This window comes from Citrus clementina, unplaced genomic scaffold (assembly GCF_000493195.1).
Source record: "Citrus clementina cultivar Clemenules unplaced genomic scaffold, Citrus_clementina_v1.0 scaffold_2, whole genome shotgun sequence".
NCBI lineage: Eukaryota > Viridiplantae > Streptophyta > Magnoliopsida > Sapindales > Rutaceae > Citrus > Citrus x clementina.
In genome coordinates, this window is record NW_006262688.1 from 21,704,764 (window position 1) to 21,731,912 (window position 27,149).

At 37.4% G+C, this 27,149-nt stretch overlaps 1 protein-coding gene and 6 non-coding genes across 7 annotated transcripts; 1 reads left to right on the top strand and 6 right to left on the bottom strand.

Moving 5' to 3' along the window:
• The first annotated feature begins 3,797 nt into the window (after positions 1 to 3,797).
• Positions 3,798 to 3,901, top strand: LOC112101274. Its single transcript, XR_002907401.1, has one exon. It is a non-coding gene; the product is annotated as a small nucleolar RNA R71 (small nucleolar RNA).
• A 6,451-nt stretch (positions 3,902 to 10,352) lies between these two features.
• On the bottom strand, positions 10,353 to 10,483 carry LOC112101364. Its single transcript, XR_002907491.1, has one exon. It is a non-coding gene; the product is annotated as a small nucleolar RNA snoR80 (small nucleolar RNA).
• Positions 10,484 to 10,577: 94 nt separating this feature from the next.
• LOC112101356 lies at positions 10,578 to 10,689 on the bottom strand. The gene has a single exon (XR_002907483.1). It is a non-coding gene; the product is annotated as a small nucleolar RNA Z152/R70/R12 (small nucleolar RNA).
• A 72-nt stretch (positions 10,690 to 10,761) lies between these two features.
• LOC112101355 lies at positions 10,762 to 10,850 on the bottom strand. Its single transcript, XR_002907482.1, has one exon. It is a non-coding gene; the product is annotated as a small nucleolar RNA R11/Z151 (small nucleolar RNA).
• Positions 10,851 to 11,016: 166 nt separating this feature from the next.
• LOC112101352 lies at positions 11,017 to 11,116 on the bottom strand. Its single transcript, XR_002907479.1, has one exon. It is a non-coding gene; the product is annotated as a small nucleolar RNA Z157/R69/R10 (small nucleolar RNA).
• Positions 11,117 to 12,958: 1,842 nt separating this feature from the next.
• Positions 12,959 to 14,683, bottom strand: LOC18050450 (peroxidase 3). The gene is made up of 4 exons (XM_006447453.2): positions 14,392 to 14,683; positions 14,101 to 14,292; positions 13,838 to 14,000; positions 12,959 to 13,722 (listed from the first exon to the last, which is right to left on the bottom strand). The coding sequence occupies exons 1-4, from the start codon at positions 14,599 to 14,601 to the stop codon at positions 13,310 to 13,312; spliced, it is 978 nt and encodes a 325-aa protein (XP_006447516.1). The 5' UTR covers positions 14,602 to 14,683; the 3' UTR covers positions 12,959 to 13,309.
• A 10,287-nt stretch (positions 14,684 to 24,970) lies between these two features.
• Positions 24,971 to 25,073, bottom strand: LOC112101318. The gene has a single exon (XR_002907444.1). It is a non-coding gene; the product is annotated as a small nucleolar RNA R71 (small nucleolar RNA).
• Positions 25,074 to 27,149: the final 2,076 nt, after the last annotated feature.

The following is a 27,149-nucleotide window of genomic DNA, read 5'->3' on the forward strand; positions in this document are numbered from 1 at the left end:
AAATATAGTTGGCCAATAGAAACCACATTGTAAAACTTTAGTCGCTGTTTTCTTAGCACTGAAATGGCCTCCACAAGCTTGTTCATGGCAGAATGAAAGAATATTCTGAATTTCATTTTCTAGGACACATTGTCTAACAATTTGGTCTGCACAATACTTGAACAAATACGGGTCATCCCAAAAGAAATTCTTTATCTCTGCAAAGAATTTAGCCTTGTCTTGCTTGGTCCAATGCTCTGGAAGTTTACCTGTAACAAGATAATTAACTATATCAGCATACCAAGGTAATACTTCCACATTCATTAATTGTTCATCTGGAAATGACTCATTCAATGGTAATGATTCTGTAATTGTGTCAAAATGGAGTCGAGAGAGGTGGTCTGCCACAACATTTTCTGTCCTTTTCTTATCTTTGAACTCCAAGTCAAATTCCTGCAAAAGTAACACCCAACGAATTAGTCTGGCTTTTGCATCTTTCTTTGTGAGAAGATATTTAAGAGCAGCATGATCTGTGAATATAATTATTTTACAACCAATGAGATAAGATCGAAATTTCTCCAATGCAAACACTACTGCTAGCATTTCTTTTTCAGTAGTTGAATAGTTCAACTGTGCATCATTCAATGTCATACTAGCATAGTAAATAACATGCGGAATTCGATCAACTCTTTGTCCTAATACTGCTCCTACTGCATAGTCAGATGCATCACACATGAGTTCAAATGGTAAACTCCAGTTCGGGGACTGAATGATGGGTGATGATGTCAACAAATGCTTTAATTTTTCAAACGCCATAAGACATGAATCATTAAAGATAAAAGGTACATCCTTAGCAAGTAAATTACATAAGGGTCTAGAAAACTTTGCTAAAATCTTTAATGAAACGTCTATAGAAACCAGCATGCCCAAGGAAAGATCTTACTTCTCTGACTGTTTTGGGTGGAGGAAGATTAGAAATGAGATCCACCTTGGCTTTGTCAACCTCAATACCTTTGCTCGAAATGATGTGACCGAGAACAATACCTTGTTTTACCATAAAATGGCATTTCTCCCAATTTAAGACCAAGTTTTTCTCGACACATCTCTGCAGAACTAGTGTTAGATGATGTAAACATTGATCAAACGAGTCACCAAAGACAGAAAAATCATCCATAAAGACTTCAAGAAATCGTTCAACCATATCAGAAAAAATGCTTAGCATGCATCGTTGAAATGTAGCAGGTGCATTACATAATCCAAATGGCATTCTTCTATATGCAAATGTGCCAAAAGGGCAAGTGAAAGTAGTTTTCTCTTGATCTTTTGGTGCTATGGGAATCTGATTATATCCTGAGTAGCCATCTAGAAAGCAATAAAATTCATGTCCTGCTAATCTATCAAGTATTTGATCGATAAATGGTAAAGGAAAATGGTCTTTACGTGTGACAGAATTCAACTTTCTATAATCAATGCATACACGTCATCCTGTAGTTACTCTAGTGGGTATCAATTCATTATCAGCATTGGTAACTACTGTGACTCCTGACTTTTTGGGGACAACTTGCACATGACTAACCCATGAACTATCAGAAATGGGGTAAATGATACCAGTATCTAATAGCTTAAGGACTTCTGTTCTAACAACTTCTTTCATATTAGGATTTAACCGACGTTGCATTTCCCTAGTAGATTTAGCATTTTCATTAAGGTGAATGTAATGCATGCAGTCTACTGGGTTTATACCTTTAATGTCTGCTATGGTCCATCCTAATGCTCCTTTGTGCTCTTTTAAAACATCCAACAACTTACCTTTTTGTTCGTCATTTAGGGATGATGAGATGATTACCGGCAAAGTACTTTCTTCTCCCAAAAATGCATATTCCAATGTGTTGGGCAATGGTTTGAGCTCGAGTTTCGGTGGTGATTCTGATGATGGGATGAGTTTCTTCTCTGATGGTGCTAGTTGTTCAACTCTTGACTTCCATTTATTAGTATCCATAGATGGTGCTGAGTCAAGCAGGGCGTTGACCTCATCAACCGATCTGTCAATATCAAAATCAAAACCAAAGTGAGTTAAACATGTTTGTAAAGGATCATCACTAAGGTTTGAAACAAAAGTATCATCAACTAATGCTTCAATTAAATCCACATCAACAATTCCATCATCTGCACTGTGAGGTTGTTTGGCAATGTTGAAGATGTTCAGCTCCATAGTCATGTTGCCGAAGGACAACTGCATATTTCCAGTCCTGCATTGAATGTGAGCATCCGCAGTTGCCAAGAAAGGTCGGCCTAGAATAATGGGGATGTGCTTCCTTGAATCCTGTATTGGTTGAGTGTCAATTACAATAAAATCAACAGGAAAATAAAACTTGTCTACCTGGATAAGCACGTCCTCCACAATACCACGAGGTATTTTCGTGGACCGATTTGCAAGCTGTAACACCACTGGAGTTGGGTGTAATTCTCCAAGTCCAAGTTTCACAAATACTGAATAAGGCAACAAATTTACACTAGCTCTTAAATCCAACAAAGCATTCTCAATTGTGTGGTTCCCTATACTACATGAGATAGTGGGGGAGCCTGGATCTTTGCATTTTAAAGGAATTTTATGTTGGAGTATAGAACTAACGTTTTCTGTTAAAAATGCCTTCTTTTGAACATGCATATTTCTCTTTTTAGTACAAAGGTCTTTAAGAAACTTGGCATAAGATGGAACTTGTTTAATAGCATCAAGCAAAGGGATGTTAACACTTACCTGTTTGAAGATTTCAAGAATCTCACCTGTGGATTTTCCCTTTTTTCCTTTAGCTAACCTCTGAGGAAATTGAGCTTTGGGAACGTATTCTCGTGGGTTGGTTTCTTCTTTCTCCTCCGGTGATGATTCCTCAACATTCACAGGTACAATTTGATTTTCTTTTGTCACCGGCATCTCCACTTTGTTGTCGACTTCTTTTCCTTTTCGCAAGGTCATGACAGCTTTGACCTCTCCATGCTGCTGTGGTGAACTGGTACTTGCTTCATGTACTCCTTTAGGATTAGGCACTGGTTGACTTGGAAATTTGCCTTTCTCAACGGTCATTGCCAAGGTCTGAACTGAAGAAGCAAGTTGTCCCACCATCTTCTCGAGGCTTGAAACCGATTGAGCTTGTGAGTTGAAGCCTGCTCTCAACTTATTTCGTAGTCCATCAATGGTGCGGTTCTGTTGCTCAATCGTGGAGTGAGTAACATTCCTGAAATTCTGGAATGCATCCTCCCATGGTCTAGGTTGAGAGTGGTTCTGGTTCTGATTGTATGGTCTAAATGGTGGCTGAGAGGCTTGAGGAACTTGAGGAATTTGTTGCATTGGTGGAGCTGGAGCTGCTGGTCCATTCTGTTGGAATCCTTGAGACCATGAAAAATTGGGGTGGTCTCTCCATCCAGGATTATATGTGTTGGAGTATGGGTTGTAATTTGATGGCTTTCTCATTACACCTATGGCATTGGCTTGATCTGAGTATGAGTCATGGTCATGTGGCTCTGTTGATTTAGCAGTCGATAACGATGCTATTTGTCGAGCAAGACCTTCAACCATCTCCTTGACTTCTTTGATTCCCGAAGTTGACTCGCCAATTTGAACCTCATTTACTCCTTTAATTCTTCTAGTATTCCTGAGTGATCGACTCCGTTGTTGGGAATTATCCGCTTGTCGCTGGAAGAATTCCCAAATTTCTGATGCACTTTTTGACATTAGCTCTCCTCCACTTGTTGTCATTAGCCATTCTTGCACATTTGGTAGTAATCCCTCTAAAAAGTATTGGCATTGGTGCCATTTCTCGTACCCATGATGTGGACACTTCAAGAGTAGCCCATTGAATCGCTCCCATGTTTCGAAAAATTGCTCGTCCTCTCTCTGAGTAAACTCTGAGATTTCCCTGCGAATAGCATTGGTTTTATGCACTGAGAAATATTTATTCAAAAATTTCGTTACCATTTGTTCCCATGATGAAATGCTATTAGCAGGTAAAGTATTTAACCATGAACGAGCTCTATCTTTTAAAAAAAATGGGAATAGTCTAAGTTTAACATCATCATCTGAAAAATTCTCATATTTGAATGTTTGACAAATGGCATGAAAATCATTCAAATGATTATATGGATCCTCATTTTCTAGGCCATAAAATGTAGGGAGACAATTTAACACACTAGGTTTTAATTCAAAACTCTTAGCAGCTACATTTGGGTATCTTATGCATGACGTGCTCAAATTAGCTAAGGGACTAAAATAGTCCTTAAATGGCCTCTCTTGTGGTGCTTGTAAATCCATTTTATTTTTAACGTGTTTGTGTAAGCGAAGTGTTTTTTCTAATTCAAGGTCTATAGGTTCAAGATTAGGTAATAATGACTTACGACCATGCATGCAAAACAAATAAAATAAAAATAAGGATGAGAACAAAACAAATAAAAATAAAGAAGAGGGAGAAATTACGATACTAACCTTATTGCGCTATTAAAACCTTTCTATAAAAATACACAAAAACAAATACGTGAAATAAATTAACTAAAAATTAAATTAATAAAATAAACAAAAAAAATTACAAAGAAAAATAAATTGAAAATTAAATTACAGAATTTTAAAGAAGAGAAAAAGGAAAGAAATACTAACCTTTAAATGTAGATTCACTTTTTTTTTCTTTTTTTTTAATTTAATAAAAAAAATACAAGAAAACAAATAAAAGAAATTATTCAAAAAAAAAATTAATTCTATGAATTAAAATTACTTACCTCCCCGGCAACGGCGCCAAAAACTTGTTGTGCAAATTTTAATGTACTCGCAAGCGCACGAATCTATTGTAGTATAGATTAATGGTGATGAGTGTCGATCCCACGAGGAGGTGGATTTTAATTGTATAGAATTAATTTTTGTGAATGGGTGATTGGATTTGTGGTGGAAATGATTGGAATATGCTAAAACTTAAATTAAAATGGCGAGAATAAATTCTAAAATTGGTATTGAAATGGTGAGAATAAATTGAAGAGAATTCTATTGAAATGACGTACTTGGGTATCTGGATCCGTATCAACATGCATCATGGGCTAAATAATCCGTATTAATGCCAATTAAATCATGAGGGGGGAATCCACACCTCATGAACCACGCTCTAATCAATATGGTGCTAAGGGCTTATCGTGCCAAATAATAATAACCTTATACTAGAGAGCCGGTGTAACCAAGGCGGTATCTAGACAAGACTATTATTATTTGTCGACGAGAAGTCAAAACATCCACAAAAATTAGAGGGGAAGAGAAAATAAATTTACCAAATTAAGCCCATGACACATGTTGAGACTTCACCTTCAACCCAAGCTTGAAAGAAAATTAGTCACTCATAGTTGAACTAGGGGCAAAATGAGAATTTATTAAAATACGAAGAAAATACAAGATGGAGAAGGAATTACAGAAAATGGATCCCAAAAATGGATTCAGAGATATCAAATTAGGGGGGAGAGGCCCCCTTTTTATAGATACATGGAGTAAATCATGGCCATCGGATTAAAAACAGTTTGGACGCTCAGGATTGTGCCACGTCATCAGTCAACAGTCCACGGTTTGACCACGCGGATGAATAGTAACATGGTTTGACTCGGATGAACAGTAACGCGGTTTGGTTGAAAATAATCCTGTGTGATGCATATACCGTACGCGAGATTTTTCATCCACTGATATGCTGCCACGTCACCATCAACAGTACATAAGAATTTTAGCCCAACAGGATCGTGACACCTCATCAGTCAATGCCACATCATCGGTCAATGCCACGTCATCGATCCGTCTATGTGAACAGTGTTGTGAACAGTAACGTATACAGTACCGTACACGTGAATAGTACCGTACATGTGAATAGTGCCATTTTTCCTTTTATGCTCCTCCTAAGGTTTTTGACCGTCCTGAGTTCAAAAGTGATGTCCGTTTTACCGTCTGATTTCTCCTTTATTGTGAAATGACCATAATGCCCCTAAAATACATAAAATACTTAATTAAAATAAAACACATGTAATTAAATCACAAGAAGGTTAAATACATAAAAGTAAGGGTTGTTAGTAAGACTTGAAATGTAAAATGACGGTTTTCTCCTTTATAAATATGCATTTTCTAACACTCAACAGCCATCATAAGTGATGGAACCGAGCATGAAAATAGGATTTTGCCTGTGTAGATTGGATTTAAATATTGCATGGCATTTGATGATGCAAACAGCCATTGCCGTGCATTAAAGAAAACAAAACACTTTAATCTTTTGCTTAATGTTCACGGCAATGCCAAGCAAAGGGAAAGAGCTTTCTGGTATTAGTGGCTGATGAATTTTGTGCCTATTACAGTAATGAATATTACTTTTTTTTTGCCAAAAGTAATGAATATTACTTATTTGTGCCTTTTATGACATAAATTATACGATAGTGATGAATGCAATTTCAGTAAGCCCGTGTCCTGTAAGATAAATGGAAAGATGGTAAATTGAAAGTAAGAAACTTGAAAGTAAGAAACTTCAATTAACAAGAAGTTTCAGGTTGCTTTTTCCAGCACTCTTATTCACAATAAAATGCTCAATTTTTAACATTTGTAAAGATTAATATCACATTATGCCGAGTGCAAATGATACTTTATGGTAATAGCAGGAAGTAAAGGACCTCGACCTATTAAAATGGTCACAAATCACCTATTTGTCAGCTGTGGATTGCCTAAGCCATAGTTATAGCAGTAAACTCCAGACAGATAGAGCAAATATTATCAAGTTAAAGCATGCAGGCCATAGAGAAATTGTAAATGCTTGGTAATTAATGCACATTACAATAATTGAAAGTGAGGTGGTGGTGTCGGTGTATACCAAAACACTTAGGTAATGAACAACCATACAAGTATTGAGAAAAATATCACAATCTTTCCCCAATCTAAAGATAAACAAAGGTCCATCCGAAATTAAGTTATACATATAACAAAATATTATAATGAAAGACAAAACCAAGGTTCAAAAGGTTGATGTTGAATTCATCTGGGTTATCCATATTGCTATCACAGGCCTGCACAGTAACACAGAGATAAAAATCTGTATTTAGTAACTTTAGTAGAAGATAAAAGAGATAGTGAATTACAAGGCAAGAAATAAAAAAATAACTTAAATATTAAAAGCAATCACTGAAAACCAAAAGGGGCAGAATAGATTATTGATCAACCAACAAAATTATAATTTCGAATTTAAGTATTTCGCTTGTCAAGTAAAGAAGAAGCCATTTTCAAATATTTTGTTACTGGTTCAGATATTCCTCAGGAGCCCCAATCTTGAAACCTATTGGTTGCTATAAAAACAGACTTAAGTAACCAACAACATAATGTTGAAGCATGCACGCAACAATGTTACTTCTACAATGAAAGTAAATAAATAATCTCTTAAGTCGCAGCTGGCAGGGTTTTTGGTACTGAATTAATGGTTTCCATGCAAAACTCCTCGTGGCTTATAAAAAAACCAAAAAAAAAAAAATACTTAAACAAATACGTCCTGGACCATAGAAAATGACTTGCGAATCATAATTACATTTGAGGAACATAAGTTCGAATTTGGGACACACAAACGTGATCTAATTTGCCACCAAATTAACTACCCCATTATGTTTTCTTGATTTTACTAGAAATGGAGCCAAGGACGACAAAATTGCTCCTGAGATTGTGAAGGATCCTGGCCCTGAATGTTCGTTAATTCCAAGAGTATGTATACACATCAAATCAGGAAGAAATTAAGGCCTCAAAAGATAAAACTTTCTAAGCATTTTATAGACAAAATGGGATACTGTAATCACCCGTTTTATTTGTCAGCCTAGACAGGTAATCCAACATAAGGTTGAAAGTCGCTGAACATTCACTTAATCGATAAATCACAAGAAATAGCTAGCGGTTTCTTAATTGACCTTGGCCTAATTGCTCTAACTTCTCGGACAAAAAAAACAAAATTTTGGATTTTGAACCACTATAAATTAATTAGTTTCTACATAGATTTTAGATAGTTCTCCGCTAATTCTAAGGTAGCTTCCCATTAATTTCGGTGAAGATTTCTTAATAATCTTGGGAATCTAGATTGTATTTCGAGAATTTAGCAAACTTTTTACATTGCTATGAAACCATCCAAATCTATCTATAAATTAATCGAGAGGTCCCTGAATACCATTAACCATTTCACAATATAGCTAACAACAGGATTAAATAAATTATTGAAATTATTGCCATTTCTTCTTTCAACTACTACATGTCTTGTTGCCAAATTTTAACAATCCATAAAAGAGAAACTCAAAAATGAATTCAGACTATTATGAATATAATCATAAAAACAACTGAGAACCATATCTTCATCCAAGAACAAAATCAGATGCCCTTTATAATATGTTTACTGCTAAATTCTTCTCATGGGTGTTTTCCTCTGCATGCCATGAGAAAGGCACTCTTTTTTACATGTTCCAAATGCATGCTTAATTTAAGAACACCTGCAAACAGCCCTGTCCTTGGCTCCTTGCTACTAATGGAGAGGGCAACACCTCACACACAAACAGTAAGATAGACTTCGGAGACACTACATGTTGAACAGGCAGAACTTGTCCAAACAGACTCATGTGATGGGAACATTATGAAAAAAATGTTGAGCCATAAGGTGACTACTTGGTACAGCCTGACCTTCTCTTAACAGAACCCCGCTGAGCAGTCCTACAATATAAAACAATTATGAACATCAACTCATGGTCAACATGAAAATTTATTCATTTTCTGCAACAGATATATAGCCTATTTTACCAAGTATACAAAGCATTTCAAGGGGGTACATTCCCAAAGCGCATGAACATGCTTGCTTTTATAGCCAAGCAACTCATTTTTCTCCTCAGCTACGTGCAGCCCATTCACAAAACTAAATTAACAATTCATAACCCCAATGTCATCCATACATAATTGGCCACCAGCAGATAACACAAAAAACAAAACAAAATAAAAATAATAACCAAGCAAGGTTAATTGAATCACCGATATGGTTACATTTAACCATTACAAAAAGAAAGAAATATGTATCTTCACAGTTTATTACAAGATAATAGCCCAATCATTCTACAAAATCTTCTATAAGGAATTATTTCCCTCTCGCTCACTCCTTCAACGTAGTGCTTATTGCAATCAAATTAAACAAGCAGTACTTGTTACTAATCTCGCCTTCACTTATTCTAACAAATAAACGTGATCGACACTCCTAAGCAAATTACCATTGCCATACTGTTGCAAACAAAAATAAACATTTTTTTCTTTTTAATTACCTGCTTCCTCAGTTCCAGCGGCACAACAATAGATCAAGTGCACGTGAGAAATTGACTCTGTTCTAAGGCAAATTGATGTGTCTAATTGCTAAACTTCCACAACCACCCAATATCTTTTCTAGTTGGTTCCCGTTGTCATGTATCCGCCGTGAATTTTACTTGCATCGTTTCTGTCTTTATCGGGAGACACCAAGACTTTAAACTTCACAATAGCAATTTCTAGGGGAAATTGATCGTCATTTCTGGGGGTGAAAAAGAATTCAATTATCGGATTTTCTGGGGGAGGAAAAGATTTTGATGATCTTAATTCCTTCCTGGGTTGTGAAAAATCTTTTGATGAAGGCCTCTGGTGGACGCTTATTTAACATTTTTTTCCTTTGTTTAATTATTAAATTATCTTTCAACAACCGACAATAAGCCTTTACCCATTTTTCTTTTTCGACCGTTAGATTCATTCAGTTTACATCCAACGGCAGTTTAGGATGGAGATAAAAAGTGTAGTACCTTACCACAGTGGTAACATAGGTGGATCTTTTTTTTCAAACATTAGGGAGTTTTATTAGCTAAATAAATACTTTCTATCATTTGTTGAGAAACATTAAAATGGATGGACTTTGAGTGTTTTTTTGATAATGAATCATTCTTTCATATTAAAGGATTAAACTAGTTCTCTATGAAAAAATGTTTAGACTTGCTTGGAAAAACTATGTGAATTTATCCAGCATGCAAATAAGAAGTGCTTAACTTTGAATTTTTTTTTTTTTATATTAGTTCCCCAGTCCTCAGAAAGGTCAAATTTCATAATCCACTGAATATGTATGTACCTATTTAAACTGAAGACGTGAGTTAAAATATTTTAAGATATTCATTAGGATTTATTAATCTATGAACAAATGGTTCGATTCCAAATCATCCATCCCATTTTCACCATGCCAATTCAAATTCATTACTTCAAGCTCTCTCTCTGATCAGGTGTGCGTCGGGCACCGATCAAGTGAAACGCGCATTCACCTGATTGGGACTCTAAATACAAACAACACTCGAAGAAAAAATGTTTGTGGTGTTTCCAGGATCAAGTGGCATAGAGATGACCACCAGTCAGGATAAGCCACAAAAAAAAGCTAAATATTGCGTCCGAGCCATTACACCAAGAGGAACTAACATTTCCACCAGAATTGGTAATGGACGCATTTTAATTACAAAATAAATCATCAATTATAAGACAATTGGTAGCTGTTTAACATAAAAGAAACCACAAAACCACATGGGATTAGAGAGCTCAGTGGAAGGAGAAGTCGTTAATAAATAGGGTTCACGGCAATGCCTTTGAAAGGCCTCGTCCACTACCCATATACGCACCAAAGTGCTTCATCTCATCACAGCATTAATTATCCCTTATTTAACACCAAGAAACAAAAATGAAAATAAATTTTGGAATAATTAAAACAAAATACCAAAAGGCTTCAGTGTGTGTAACAATCAGATCATTGGCCAAAAAAGCCTCACTGAAATCCGCTAAGATAATTTTAATTTTTCATCATAAGCCCTATTTACAAGTAAATTTTAAAAAAAAAAAGTTAACTGCTGGGTATAGTTTGGGAATAGCCTTTTCTTCTCTGCATCTAAGAGACCAACCATATAGACAAAGAGAAAAGGGCTTTTACCAAAATATCCTTTAGTTGCCAAGAGTTATGGTGTATTAAGAAAATTGAGAAAGGTGCTCAGACAGCCAAGGGTTAGTCTTCAACTACTAGGAGTGAAACCCAGATCAGAAACTCTAGTCCACGAAAAATTGCATCCTCATAGCACTCTTCTCACACACATACATAGTTTAATTTAAAACAGCAAAACAGCATCAATTTGGGAAAACAAATAAACATAAAACAACTTTTTTAAACAGTGAACGCAAACCCTGACCTGAATCCTGGAAAATTTAAGAGAAACGCAGAAAATTCGAATTGGGAATAGAAAGAGGCAGCAAATAATAGAGATGATCCGATGGGTATGACTCCTCTCTATATATCTATATATATAGGCACTGTCAGGGTTTTCACTTTTTAAAATACAATGCAAATTAGGGTTTCGAAAGAGAAACTGTTTGGTTTTTGTGGGCTAGCTAGCTGGGCCTTAAGCCCTTAATATGAATGCATGTGGATCGATTTTTAGATTAGCTTGGGTATCATTTGCAAACCCAATATTTGATGCTTAGCCCAAAGCTTCTTTTCCGCGATAGTAGAGCTTTCAACACCTAGCTAAAATCCTTATAACACCCCTTTTGAATTTTATTTCTTAAAAAACCTTAGTTTAATTGATAAAATATAAATTAAACTTAACATTTTGCTATAAAAAATTTCCCTAAAAAGATTCTTTTAATTGTTTAATTATACAATTCATTCAAATCATAGAATCTTAAATGATTTTATTTCATTTTATTATATAATTTTTATCTCCATATAACTCTAAATTTTGATATGTGTCTAAAAACTATTTTTTTAATTAGAATTAAAAATATAACTATAAATTATGGAGTGGGACGGGTATAATTTTTTTTAAAAGGATAATTTATTTAAGTGTAGATTGATTTTCCTTTCAAAATAAAAAGTAAATCAATTTATCTTTGATTATTTAGGTAATTTCAATTAAAAGGGGTTTTATGAGAAATTTAAAGGAGTGTCAAAAGGTTGAAAAAAAAAATGATAATGGTACATTTGGTACCCTTTTTTAATGATGTTTTTGTATTTATTTTATAATATAAATATGCTTACTATTTGGTGAATTTGAAAATGCATTTAATTGTTTCTCTGAAATTATAGAGACATTGAAAGATTGTGAAATATTCTGTAACATACACCACCACCCCCCCCCCCCCCCCCCCCCCCCAAACACCCTCATGGCACTCCACGTGTCCCTGCATGTGGAAACAAAGCGCGCAAATGGCACCCTTGGGAGCTGGCTAACTTGGTCTGTAAGGTACATAAACTGTACCGTAGCCAGCTCCCTGTATATAATTATGTCACAAAAGTTGTGGTGGATCCCATGAACAAAGTGAAGAGGAAAAATTTTATGTTTTCCAACTTTCTTTGTTAACGTTGTAGAATGAATATGATTTGTTTTCATGGAATAAAAAATATCATTGTTACTAAGGCCCACTAAACAACTTTTGTTCTCGAAAAATAGAAAATAAGTGATGAAAAATAATACCAAACCACCCTAAACAAATCTTCTTTTTCAAAAATTATGAAATTACTCTTTTTCTTTTTTGATGTTACAATGTTTGACAAAGAAAAATTAATTTTTTAATAATGTCACTCAACTTAATTCTCAAGAAATAATATTTTTAACTACACATAATTCATTCCACGTAGTATTTATGGCTATCGTAACATTTTTAGTGGTTCATTTCTTAATCACAAGATGATATTATAAGCTTGGAAACCAAGATGCATAACCAGTTTTGGCTTTAAAGTCGCTCAAAATGTTTCGTACTACTTAATTTTAGGTACATAAGTAAAACTTTGTTACTCCACTCTCATCATAATCTCATTTCTTCTATCTTGGCTATCTTGTTGAAGTCTAGGAGGTAGCATTAGATACAGACGTAGTTATATTATATTTTGTTGATAGCACGTGGAATCATGATCACAGCAATGATCAAGCTAATGCCGGGAGCTATGTTATGTGGAGCTTGTAAACTGTTCACAATTTTATACTGACAGACAAATTTTATACTGACAGCATCACATGTCTCCAATTTCAATTGCTTTTATTACAAGAGCACAATCTTCTTGAAAAAGTAAAAGAGATACGGTGGGGCTACATTATTCGAACAGTATGCAAAGAAGCCCAAATCTCGCCGTTCGGCTAGGAGATCATTGACCTTCTCACAGTAAAAGCAAAACTTGGTCATTCATTTTTGTTCGTCGGCCCAAATAAGAAAATAAAATCAAGGAGAAAAAGAAAATGGAATGAAAAAGTAGAAAAAAGACCGAAATGCCTCCAAGCTTAGCTAATTGACAAAAGCGCAACGCTTCCTGATCTCACCTTCTGATCCAGTCTTAACCTTATTCCTTCCCATTTTCTCCACAGACTTGGCAAATTCAGCAAAGAAATTTTCCAATGATCCCTGAAGAAGTTGCTTAACCAAAGACAAAGTGAAAGAGTTTGTAGTCAAAGAAGCATCAGATACAAAGAGACCCCTTCTCTTAAGCAAAAGATTGTAGTAGCTAAGATCAAATGTCTTGCGGCTACCAGGGTCCATTTCAAGTAATGTAGTGTTATCATTTGGAGTTCTGCACTTTCTTGCCTTGAGATTTGCTGCATATTCACTGTCAAGAGCAGGGTCTTGGTCACCCACTCCTGTGAAATTGTACAGCCGGCTTGAAACTGAAGTGCAGTGGGAGACCCCGATTGTGTGTGCACCTGAAACAACATGAAAGCCTTATGTCAAGCTTAGTTCCATCTAGAATTGCGGTGCCACGACTTAAAAGATTGAAAAAAAATAAAAATTACCAAACACTTTAGTTGTTGTGCTTACCTGAGAGCAGAACCAGGTCCTTCAAATCAAGTCCTTGATTAGCAAAACTTCGTTGAAGAAGGGTGAAGTTGTTAGTAGGAGCTGGGATATTGTTTTGGGCTTCTGAACGAATGGAGACTCGCCCGTCTCTTCGTCCGGTTGGAACTTTCCAGGAAGGACCTCCCTGAAGTCAACAGCAAGTAAAATTAGACAGAAACAGAAGCTCTGTAGTCTTGTTAATTAATTATCTTGTCTCAAGAAGAAAATGAAAATGCAACGCTTACTGTGGCTACAATAGAGTCTCTTGTAACTAACGTAAGAATATCTGCACAAGAAACTATGCCGGGGCATGCATCTTCGACTAGTCTCTTCACTCTTTCGATGAAATCAAAGGTTGCGCCTGTCAATGTTTGATTTGGAACGGCATTTCTTTCAGGATTGCCTGTTGAGTTTAGCAGCACGGATGCATCACAGCCCTGAGATGCAAAGCGAAGCGCGCGTCAGCAAGAAACAAAATGTAAAACGGAGATAAGAGTTTTATGCAAAGCTTCCAAAAGGTGAAATATTGTGCTAACCCTGACAAAGCAATCATGGAAATGCATTCTGAGGAAAGATGCGGCTAATGAGGGGGCATTGTGGATGTGTTTGTTAACATAGTCTAACACAATCTTTTCAGCTCTTGGGCAGCTCTTAGCATAAAATCCCAGTTGCAATTGAGCTTCACTCAGGCCTACAACACCAAAAAGACTTAAAAATACGACACCAATGTAGTCTATCCTTCCCATTGTTATCCTATACGAAATTGCTTTGACGCAGTTGGTGTTCTCTGATAACACAGAGAAGATTTATTCTTTTCTTTGTGGCCACAAGATGATTAAAAAAAAAAAAATGCTTCACACAGCTAACACACACATGCTATGTTTTGGACACTTTCATATAGTAGTACATCTAAAGCTAGCAATTATAAATAGGTTGAGCTAGGCTTGTCCCCCCATGGAATAAAATGAAGTAACATCGATGAACGGGTTTGAAAGTGACTTTTGTTTAATCAAGAACGCTATTTTAATTCCGTTTACATAGAGAATGGAATCTTTTAGAAAATTTGCATCACAGTTAAGAATTATTTTGAAGTAGCTGCAGGTGGCAGCTGCTTGGCATATTTGTTTATGGATTTGGTGGATTGGGTCGAATCATATCAATTTGTTTACCTGCTCTATGATGTCTACGTTTACCATTATGCATTATTTGTTAACATAAATTAGTTACCTGCTGGCTGCTGCAATACTTGGCTGCCGACACTAAACAATATATCACAAAGAAACTAAGAACTTTGATTGATGTGGAATAAAGTGTGTAATGAGCTGTAGGCTGTAGCATGACTTTCTTTTCATCTTAGAAAATGAATTCATAGTATAAATAATGTATTATAACAAGATAAGATGAAACAAAAGGGAAGGAATTAAATGGGGGTTAATAAATAACAAAAGGACATGCACTACAAAATGCATAGATCTCTGTTATTCCTTTTTTTTTTTTTTCATCAAGCAACAAAATAAATAAAATTATTAGACAAACTTGTGTAACTCTCAATTTTAGCTTCATTGCAGTGATCTGTCACTTGATCATCAATCCTGCAGTTTCCAAATCTTCTAAATGAGTGCTATGCCTTGAGAATATCTTTTCTCAGACATAATGCATATTTAATTAGAGAACAGTTACTAACTTTGAAAAAGCATAATTAGGATAGTCTAATACAAGCTTCTAAGAAATATTGCTGAGGTTAGTAGTACTTCATTCTCTCATCAGTTGGCCCTGATAAGCCCACTCGTATATCTCGATTTTGAGTGCATGATGGGAGCAGGAATTATCTTAACAGGCATCAAGGGAACCAAAATCTCTAATCATTATGTCATTTATCAATAACTATGTTAATACAAAAATGAGGAGACCATTTTCTTTGTTCTTGCTCTTGAATATGTCATCTCTACAAGCCAAAGTTTGGTTTCTCAGTGAAATTAGTAGCCAGCTCATTGGTGAACAAATTTTCCATTGGCAGCTCAAGCTTCTGCAAAGAATATTGCTAATTTTTAATAAGCAAAATGATTGGTTGCAGATTTCCAGTATCTCACATCAATGTTACCATGAATGTTTCTTAAAGAATAAAAGAGATCAAGTTATTACTTGGTGACCTTTCTGGATGCAGAAAATATATGGAATTGCCCACACTTTATTCCCATCCAGAGGACATCTTATGGAATGTTTATAAATGAATCCCATTTGTAAATTTAAGGTCACAACAAAAGGGGAAAAAAATGCTTAAAGAAGCAATAGTATCGAAAGCAAAGTCCAGCAGCAGTTTTTGACTTATACTAAATCAGCCTCATAATATACAGAGTTTTCATCATTAGAGTGCTTTCAAAAGAAGGAATTGCTTTTAAAGATTCCGTGCTTCCTTTAGAAAGCAGAAGGAAACTCCCTTCGTCCAAATCTTGCTGTCATTATTGCTCCATGCATGAGATTGAGACTTGATATTGGCATTATTTCTTCATGTGTATTTGTTTACATGTGCCTGAATATAAGAAATTCTGAAACTGTAGCACCTAACGTTAGGGAAACTATGAGCACTTGGGGCCTAAATCATGTATTTTTGTTTGCTACCATTTTTTGATCCCCACCATAGACTATATCTTAGGGGCAATGCCTAGTGACGACGACAAGAATCACTTAATTTGGGTCTTAACTTAAAAGAAAAGCAAAAGCAAAAGAAAAAGATAAAGATAAAGATAAAAGTCGTAACACAGCTGCACATTGGGATTATTCGAAAGTGAACATTGAATGAGGCATTATCATCTGTCACTTATGCTAAATTAAACCTCATATGATTGTGACTAGAGTGCATTAGAAGAAGGAATTTCTTTTAATTGGTTCCTTGTTTCTTTGTTAGAAAGCAGAGAATGAAATTCCTTCAGTGAGATCTGATCATTATCACTCCAGGCATGATTCTGTTAGTGATACATTTCTTGTCTCTCCCTGCTCACATCTGTATGTAAATGCCTCGCTTCTGAGAAATTAAACAAATGCTTGCGGCTTTGCACGGTCAATAGCTTTGCGGGGCTAAAAGCTAGTTTTACCGTATGTTGATTTGTAAACAGCTTTAATCCATGGAATGGAACAGAGCAGGGCTGGCTTTAGAGTACTTAGGCCTTATTAGGCGAGTTTTTTTTTTTTTTTATGTGATCTTTTTTTATATGCAATTTCAACACTCAAAGAAACATAAAAGAGATTCAAATTCATTCTATTTTAAATTCTTGAATTTTCAACAATAATAAAAAAGATCCAAAAAATTAATTTTTAAAACAAAACCTTAAAAAAATAGTGAAGAAGATATCTTTTTTACTTTCGCAGAATAATTACAAAAACAAACAAATAAATAAATAAGAACAATATTATTTCAAATAAAATATTTAGAATAGTAGCCCATAGAAAATTGAGATAATGAATTGATGATCATGTAATAGATATGAACTTTGTATTTTAATAATTTTTTTTTTGATTAGATGGGGCTCAATCAAGCGAGCTAAACAGGAATAAGACGGGGTTTGGTAACCCCAAACAAGTCTTGTACAATAATTGAAAAAATACCCACAGGCGGGCTAGAAAATAAGTGCAATCCCTGGGGGTATGTGTGAGCCATATTTGCCATAAAATCCGCCGCTGAATTTGCTTCCCGATAAATATGGGTGATGACAACTTGCCAGTTTCTACTAATAAGCTCCCGAATAGCAACAACTAAAGCATAGAATTCGTTAGGCACAACCACTTGAGATCAATTGCGTAACACAAAGGCTATCCACTTCAGCCAAAAGGCGTTTGATTCCAGCCTCCCAAGCTAGACGTAAACCTTGGTACAGACCCCAAAGTTCTGCCATTAGCACCGAGCTTTCTCCAATATTCATACAGAATCCAGTAATCCAGTGTCCGACTGAGTCTCGAATAATACCACCAGCTCCTGCACCCTCATCTTTTCTACAAGAACCATCCGTATTCAATTTGCACCAAGGCCATAAGGGTGGCATCCACCTAATAAAAATTTCCTTCCTCCGCGGCTGCTGACTTAGGTGAGAATTGTTTAATCTATAGATTTCATTAGCTCTAGCCATAATATCTACATAGACTGTTGAGCTATCCACCAATTTCCCCTCCACGATGAAAAGATTCCTCCAATACCATAATCTCCACACTACTACGTCGAATATACATTCCCAAGATAATGGATAGGGAATGTTCCACTTGTTTTGTAAATTCGCAATTATCCACTCTCGTAAAGACAACTGAAAGAATGATAATTGATGTCGACCTGGAACAAGCCTAAGCCAAACCCGCTTGATGCAATGACAATTTCTCAAGACGTGAATAATATCCTCAAGTGGAGCCCCACACCTATCACAATCCAGAGAAACCGGAATATGTCGCCTAGATAATTCACTCTTTGTTTTTAATTTCGCATGAAGAACCTGCCAAAGGAAGATGCGTGCTACTTGCGGCCCCTTCCAGGACCATGCTTGATTCCATGCATTATCAGTAGCAGTGAGTTCCAGCTGACATAACGACGCATATGCCGAGCGAACCGTAAAGTGGCCACTTGGCTCATAACTCCAGAATATTTTATCAACACCAAGGAGAGGATTAGGAGGCATTACCGAAGCTATTTGCATCAGGATAGAGTTGGGCAGCAAATGATCAAAAGCTGACCAGTTCCAGCCCCCATGCATGTTTAGAAATTCGCTCACCGTAGCGTTAACCAACTCATTAGGCACTGGATGAACAGCGAGATTGATCAAAGGTCCTTGCTTTGTTGCCCAGCAGTCCAACCAAAAGCGAGCTCGAGTTCCATCACCAACAGCCCAGCAAGCATCCTGCATGGTGGCCAACCACGTGCGCTTTATGGCTTTCCAGATTCCAGACCCTTGTTTCTCAGGGAGGGACAACTGCAAGTGTTTAAGGTCCAACCCATACTTTGAACAGATGACCTTAACCCACAGCTTGTCTGCATTCGAAACTACTTCCCAGCTCAGCTTCATCAATAATGCCTGATTCATCACGTCCAACTTCTTAAACCCCAGGCCACCTTTGGATTTCGGCATGCATATTTTATTCCAGCCCACTATACTCATCTTATGGTCCTTCGACTTCCCATCCCAAATAAACCGACGACAAGACTTCTCAATCTTCCCCCGCACCAGAGCCGGTAATAGAGTTGTCTGCATTGCGTAAATGGGCATTGCTTGGATCACCGAATGAGCCAAAGTGATCCGGCCAGCAAAGGATAAGTGAGCTGCATTCCAGCCCGTGAGCCTCTTATCTACCTCATCAAGAATCAATTGGTAGGTCGCTCTATTTACTCTCGAATGGATGAGCGGCATTCCAAGATAGCATCCGAGGTCATTTGTAGCCGAATACCCCAAGACATTACTGAGTAGCTGAGCTTCTCTCAAAGCTATATTCTTAGAGAAATAAATTTTAGTTTTCGACTTGTTGACCTTCGCTTCAGAGCTCCGGCAGTAGTTGTCTAAAACTGCATCTATAGTATACGCCTGATCAACTGACGCCTCTGCAAAAAGGAGCAAATCATCTGCAAAAAATAAATGCGTTAGAGGAGTACCATGCTTGGCCAACCGAATAGGCTTCCAGCTGCCATCCCTCACGGCTTGAGTTATTCCATGACTCAACCGTTCAATGCACAAGACAAAAATGTAAGGAGACAGCGGGTCCCCCTGCCGGATTCCTCTCCCTAGGACAAATTCAGCCATAGCCTCACCATTCCATAAAATACTCATTCGAGCCGAAGTAACACATTCCATGACTAGCCGAGATAACTGAATCGGGATACCAGTTTGTTGGAGAGTTTCAAAAATAAAAGACCAATTAATTCGATCGTACGCTTTTTCTAGATCTACCTTGATAGCCATAAACCTTTTTTTCCCCGTTTTCTTTCGCATGGAGTGAACCACTTCCTAAGCCACAACAATATTATCAATAATATGGCGGCCGGGCACAAAGCTAGTCTGGTGGGGGCCTATGAGATCAGGCAACAAGGCTTGCAAACGGTTAGCAATAATTTTAGTCACTGTTTTATAAGCAATTGTGCACAAACTGATAGGCCTAAACATGCTTAGGCTAGTAGGGTGCTCCACTTTAGGAATCAAAACCAACATGGTAGTATTGATTTCTTGGGGGATCTTACCCGAACTAAAAATGTCACCCATAAACTTGCAGAAGGAGGGCCCCACAACTGGCCATTGAGACTGGTAAAAAATGGCATGCAGTCCATCAGTACCAGGAGCTTTGAGGGGTTTCATACTAAAAATCACTCTCTTAATTTCGTCGTCCAAAACTGAGACGGCAGTACTCTCCAAGTCAAAGGCATTTAAACTGGGAATAAATTCGGTACCTTATAACTTTGAGGGGTTGCAGCTTCACTTTTGTATAAGGACGAGAAAAACCCAATTGCATAATTCTGAATCTCTTCCTCACTATAAATCCAGTTTCCCGAAGTATCTAGAATAGCTTCAATTCTATTTCTCCGTCGTCTTGCAATGGTTTTTTGATGAAAAAAATTCGTGTTCCTGTCCCCGTGCAGAAGCTCGTCTTTTCTGGACTTCTGCCACTACAGGATTTCCCCTTGGCCCATTACCATCTCCAACTCATTCCGTAGCCTAGCCTCTAACCGCACAAGCCCTCGGGAGCTATACCTTTCTAAGGCTGCTTGAATCTCATTTATACGCGCCATTAACCGTCTTTTTCGCTGAAAAATATTCCCGAACACCTCCCTATTCCACTTTTGAACTGTCTGAACAAAATGAGATACTGCATCTCTATAATGGGCTTGAGGGTCCCATACACTTTTAACAAAAGCATTGAAATGATCATGAGTCAGCCAGGGAGCCAAAAAACGAAAAGGCCTATTCCCCCGATGTCTGGAATTAGCTCTTGCAAAACGAACCAGTACCGGCCTGTGGTCTGAAGCAATCTTCGGAAGGTGAAGAACAGAATTATCCGCAAATCTTATTAACCAATCACTATTGCAGAGAGCTCTGTCAAGTCGTTTAAACAGAAGACCACGAGACCAAGTAAACCGAGGGCCTTTAAATTTTAAATAAAAAATTTGGTGTCCATCGAACCACTGCCGGAAATTACTGCAAACTCCTGAATTCCGTGTAGCACCCCCCCCCCCCCCCCGCTTTTTCGAAGCGTACAAAATAGAATTAAAGTCCCCCCCAATAAGCCAAGGCCCTTGAATTGTCATAGCAATGCTATCCATATGCTTCCACAGCTGTCTCCGCAACATTGGGTTTGGGCTAGCATAAATCGCCGTAACCCAAGACATAAAAACAGTATTCCTACTTATTTTAAAGTGAATAAACTGCCTATGGTTCAGCAGCACCTCCACCTCTATGTAACTCTGCCAAAGAAGCCAAATTCCCCCCGAGAAGCCCACTGCTTCCACTCGGTGAGAATGGTCGAAGCCACTCTTCTTTATAAAATCATCTGCTTTGACCCCACTAATGCGAGGTTCCATCAAAACTACCAAAGACGGGTTGTAATTTTTAACCATTGTCCTGAAAGAGCACCGAAAATCAGCTGAGGCTACCCCTTGGACGTTCCAATACATAATGCTAATCATCATGAGATAAATAAAAATAAAATAAGGAAACACAAACACCTTGTTAATGTTGTCCATTCCCGTCAGGCATCAACGCCAAAGGTGTTTCCTCAATCATCGAATCCTCCTCCTCAGACATCTTTTTCCTATCATTCTCACCCATAGACACAGCCGGGTGCGCTTGAGCATTTACGTCGTTTACACAACCAGAATTTTGAACATCTGGAGGGTCAGACGAGTGCTCATATGCCCGTCCCAGCCGATCTCCATGATCACTGCCCGTCGCCCTTGCATTGCCAAAAGAAAAGTTTTGGTTATCACATAAAATCACCGTATGCTTTTTTGGATCCAAGGTAGTGCCTAGAGGGGAAATTTGTTGGTGGCTAGGGTTGAACTGGGGGTTAAGACATGGTTCGGTCCTAGGGTTTGCATGAGGTAAATAGTCTGTATTTTCTTCTTTTAAAGTGAAAGTGCTTTGCGGGAAAGGGTTTCGGGTTGGGTTCAAAGAGATTGCTGGCGTCTTCTTTTAAGGCTTTGCAGTAACAACTGTGGTGTGCTGCTTTCATCTAGCCAGAGGTTTTGTTCTAACTTCGTGATTGACAGAAAATATCTGGTAAGGGTTGGCCGTGTTTGGTTGATAGGAAGTGGATGGAATGTCATTCATAGCTGCATGAGTGGGGTGCTCACGGTCGTCCGAGGCCTGCTCAAGAATTTAGAATCTGGAGACACCAGCCCCTGTATTTTCTCGATTCCTATTCAAGCCATTGTTTATTTCCTTGCCACTATTAAATCTTCTGCCTTTTCTCGTGGCTATCATCCAAGGTCCAAAAGGCTCGGCATTATTATCAATATTACCATGTTCATCGAGTTGGATATTGTCCTCCTGGGGCTGCGTATTAGGTTGAGGTTGAACCCATTCTCCAGAATTATTTGCTGAATTCGAGCCCTTGCAACTGCTACTACTATGTCCATATCTTCCACATGTAAAGCAAATCACTGGTAAGCCCTCATATTCTACCTTTTGAACCTTCCCATCCAATACGAACTGAGACACCAAAGGCTTATCTAGGGAGAGGCGGACTGCAATTCGTGCAAACCTTCCACGCGCTGAGGATGCTGTGTGTGGGTCAATTCTAATCACTATACCCACCAATTCCCCGAGCTTTTGAAGAATTTTCCGGTTGTATAGATGAACAGCGAGTCCAGGTAAACGAATCCATACATTAACTTGCTCCATATCCGTTTTATTGACATCAAAAGACGGCGTCCATGGCTGCACTGTGAGATAGTTGTTGAGTGTTAGAAAATGCATATTTATAAAGGAGAAGACCGTCATTTTACATTTCAAGTCTTACTAATAACCTTTACTTTTATATATTTAACCTTCTTGTGATTTAATTACATGTGTTTTATTTTAATTAAGTATTTTATGTATTTTAGGGGCATTATAGTCATTTCACAATAAAGGAGAGATCTGACGGCAAAACAGACATCACTTTTGAACTCAGGACGGTCGAAAACCTTAGGAGGAGCATAAAAGGAAAAATGGCACTATTCACATGTACGGTACTGTCTACGTTACTGTTCACGACACTGTTCATATAGACGGATCGATGACGTGGCATTGACCGATGATGTGGCATTGACTGATGAGGTGTCACGATCCTGTTGGACTAAAATTCTTATATATTGTTGATGGTGACGTGGCAGCATATCAGTGGACGAAAAATCTCGCGTACGGTATATGCATCACACAGGATTATTTTCAATCAAACCGCGTTACTGTTCATCTGGGTCAAACCGTGTTACTGTTCATCCGCGTGGTCAAACCGTGGATTGTTGACTGATGACGTGGCGCAATCCTGAGCGTCCAAACTGTTTTTAATCCGATGGCCATGATTTACTCCATGTATCTATAAAAAGGGGGCCTCTCCCCCCTAATAGGATATCTCTGAATCTATTTTTGGGATTCATTTTCTGTAATTCCTTCTCCATCTTGTATTTTCTTCGTATTTTAATAAATTCCCATTTTGCCCCTAGTTCAATTATGAGTGACTAATTTTCTTTCAAGCTTGAGTTGAAGGTGAAGTCTCAACATGTGTCATGGGCTTAATTTGGTAAATTTATTTTCTCTTCCCCTCTAATTTTTGTGGATGTTTTGACTTCTCGTCGACAAATAATAATAGTCTTGTCTAGATACCGCCTTGGTTACACCGGCTCTCTAGTATAAGGTTATTATTATTTGGCACGATAAGCCCTTAGCACCATATTGATTAGAGCGTGGTTCATGAGATGTGGATTCCCCCCTCATGATTTAATTGGTATTAATACGGATTATTTAGCCCATGATGCATGTTGATACGGATCCATATACCCAAGTACGTCAATTTAATAGATTTTCTCTTCAATTTATTCTCTCCATTGCAATTCCAATTTTAGAATTTATTCTCGCCATTTTAATTTAAGTATTAGCATATTCCAAATCATTTCCACCATAAATCCAACTACCCATTTACAAAATTAATTCTATATATAATTAAAATCCACCTCCTCGTGGGATCGACACTCGTCACCATTAGTCTATACTACAATAGATTCGTGCGCTTGCGAGTACATTAAAATTTGCACAACAAGTTTTTGGCGCCGTTGCCGGGGAGGTAAGTAATTTTTAGAATTAATTTTTGTGAATAATTTCTTTTATTTGTTTTCTTGTATTTTTTTTATTATTAAAAAAAGAAAAAGAAAAAAAAGTGAATCTACATTTAAAGGTTAGTATTTCTTTTCTTTTTCTCTTCTTTAAAATTCTGTAATTTAATTTTCAATTTATTTTTCTTTGTAATTTTTTTTTGTTTATCTTATTAATTTATTTTTAGTTAATTTATTTCACGTATTTGTTTTTGTGTATTTTTATAGAAAGGTTTTAATAGCGCAATAAGGTTAGTATCGTAATTTCTCCCTCTTATTTATTTTTATTTGTTTTGTTCCCATCTTTATTTTCATTTTATTTGTTTTGCATGCATGGTCGTAGGTCATTATTTCCTAATCTTAAACCTATAGACCTTGAATTAGAAAAAACACTTCGCACACACAAACACGTTAAAAATAAAATGGATTTACAAGCACCACAGGAGAGGCCATTTAAGGATTATTTCAGTCCTTTAGCAAATTTGAGCACATCATGCATAAGATACCCAAATGTAGCTGCTAGGAGTTTTGAACTAAAACCTAGTGTGCTAAATTGTCTCCCCACATTCTATGGCTTAGAAAATGAGGACCCATATAATCATATGAATGATTTTCATGCCATTTGTCAAACATTTAAATATGAGAATTTTTCAAACGATGATGTTAAACTCAGATTATTCCCATTTTCTTTAAAGGATAGAGCTCGTTCATGGTTAAATACTTTGCCTGCTAATAGCATTACATCATGGGAACAAATGGTAACTAAATTTTTGAATAAATATTTCCCAGTGCATAAAACCAATGCTATTCGTAGGGAAATTTCAGAGTTTACACAAAGAGAAGACGAGCAATTTTTCGAAACATGGGAGCGATTCAATGGGCTACTCTTGAAGTGTCCACATCATGGGTACGAGAAATGGCACCAATGTCAATACTTTTTGGAGGGATTACTACCAAATGTGCAAGAATGGCTAATGGCAACAAGTGGAGGAGAGCTAATGTCAAAAAGTGCATTAGAGATTTGGGAATTTTTCCAGCGACAAGCAGATAATTCCCAACAACGAAGTCGATCACTCAGGAATACTAGAAGAATTAAGGGAGTAAATGAGGTTCACATTGGTGAGTCAACTTCGGAAATCAAAGAAGTTAAGGAGATGGTTGAAGGTCTTGCTCGACAAATAGCATCGTTATCGACTGCTAAATCAACAGAACCACATGACCATGACTCATACTCAGATCAAGCCAATGCCATAGGTGTAATGAGAAAGCCATCAAATTACAACCCATACTCCAACACATATAACCCTGGATGAAGAGATCACCCCAATTTTTCATGGTCTCAAGGACTCCAACAGAATGGACTAGCAGCTCCAGCTCCACCAATGCAACCAATTCCTCAAATTTCTCAAGCATCTCAGCCCCCATTTAGACCATACAATCAGAACCAGAACTACTCTCAACCTAGACCATAGGAGGATTCATTCCAGAATCTCAAGAATCTTACTCACTCTACGATTGAGCAACAGAACCGCACCATTGATGGACTACGAAATGAGTTGAGAGCAGGCTTCAACTCACAAGCTCAATCAGTTTCAAGCCTTGAGAAGATGGTGGGACAACTTGCTTCTTCAGTTCAGACCTTGGCAATGACTGTTGAAAAAGGCAAGTTTCCAAGTCAACCAGTGCCTAACCCTAAAGGAGTGCATGAAGCAAGTACCAGTTCACCACAGCAGCATGGAGAAGTCAAAGCAGTAATGACCTTGCGAAAAGGAAAAGAAGTCGACAACAAAGTGGAGATGCCGGTGTCAAAAGAAAATCAAATTGTACCTGTGAATGTTGAGGAATCATCACCGGAGGAGAAAGAAGAAACCAACCCACGAGAATACGTTCCGAAAGCTCCATTTCCTCAGAGGTTAACGAAAGGAAAAAAGGGAAAATCCACAGGTGAGATTCTTGAAATCTTCAAACAGGTAAGTGTTAACATCCCTTTGCTTGATGCTATTAAACAAGTTCCATCTTATGCCAAGTTTCTTAAAGACCTTTGTACTAAAAAGAGAAACATGCATGTTCAAAAGAAGACATTTTTAACAAAAAACGTTAGTTCTATACTCCAACATAAAATTCCTTTAAAATGCAAAGACCCAGGCTCCCCCACTATCTCATGTAGTATAGGGAACCACACAATTGAGAATGTTTTGTTGGATTTAGGAGCTAGTGTAAATCTTTTGCCTTACTCTGTATTCGTGAAACTTGGACTGGGAGAATTACACCCAACTCCAGTGGTGTTACAGCTTGCAGATCGGTCCACGAAAATACCTCGTGGTATTGTGGAGGACGTGCTTATCCAGGTAGACACGTTTTATTTTCCTGTTGATTTCATTGTAATTGACACTCAACCAATACAGGATTCAAGGAAGCACATCCCCATTATTCTAGGAAGCACATCCCCATTATTCTAGGCCGACCTTTCTTGGCAACTGCGGATGCTCACATTCAATGCAGGACTGGAAATATACAGTTGTCCTTCGGTAACATGACTATGGAGTTGAACATCTTCAACATTGCCAAACAACCTCACAGTGCAGATGATGGAATTGTTGATGTGGATTTAATTAAAGCATTAGTTGATGATACATTTGTTTCAAACCTTAGTGATGATCCTTTACAAACATGTTTAACTCACTTTGGTTTGAATTTTGATATTGACAGATCGGTCGATGAGGTCAACGCCCTGCTTGACTCAGCACCATCTATGGACACTAATAAATGGAAGTCAAGAGTTGAGCAACTAGCACCATCAGAGAAGCAACTCATTCCATCATCAGAATCACCACCGAAACTCGATCTCAAACCATTGCCCAACACTCTGGAATATGCATTTTTGGGAGAAGAAAGCACTCTGTCGGTAATCATCTCATCATCCCTCAATGACGAACAAAAAGGTAAGTTGTTGGATGTTTTGAAAGAGTACAAAGGGGCATTAGG

Coding starts and splice junctions, on each gene's coding strand:
- LOC18050450 (XM_006447453.2), bottom strand. CDS start 14,601: ATGGGAAGGATAGACTACATTGGTGTCGTATTTTTAAGTCTTTTTGGT. Junction 14,293..14,391: donor TCCATGATTGCTTTGTCAGG/GTTAGCACAATA, acceptor TTTGCATCTCAG/GGCTGTGATGCATCCGTGCT. Junction 14,001..14,100: donor GAGACTCTATTGTAGCCACA/GTAAGCGTTGCA, acceptor TGTTGACTTCAG/GGAGGTCCTTCCTGGAAAGT.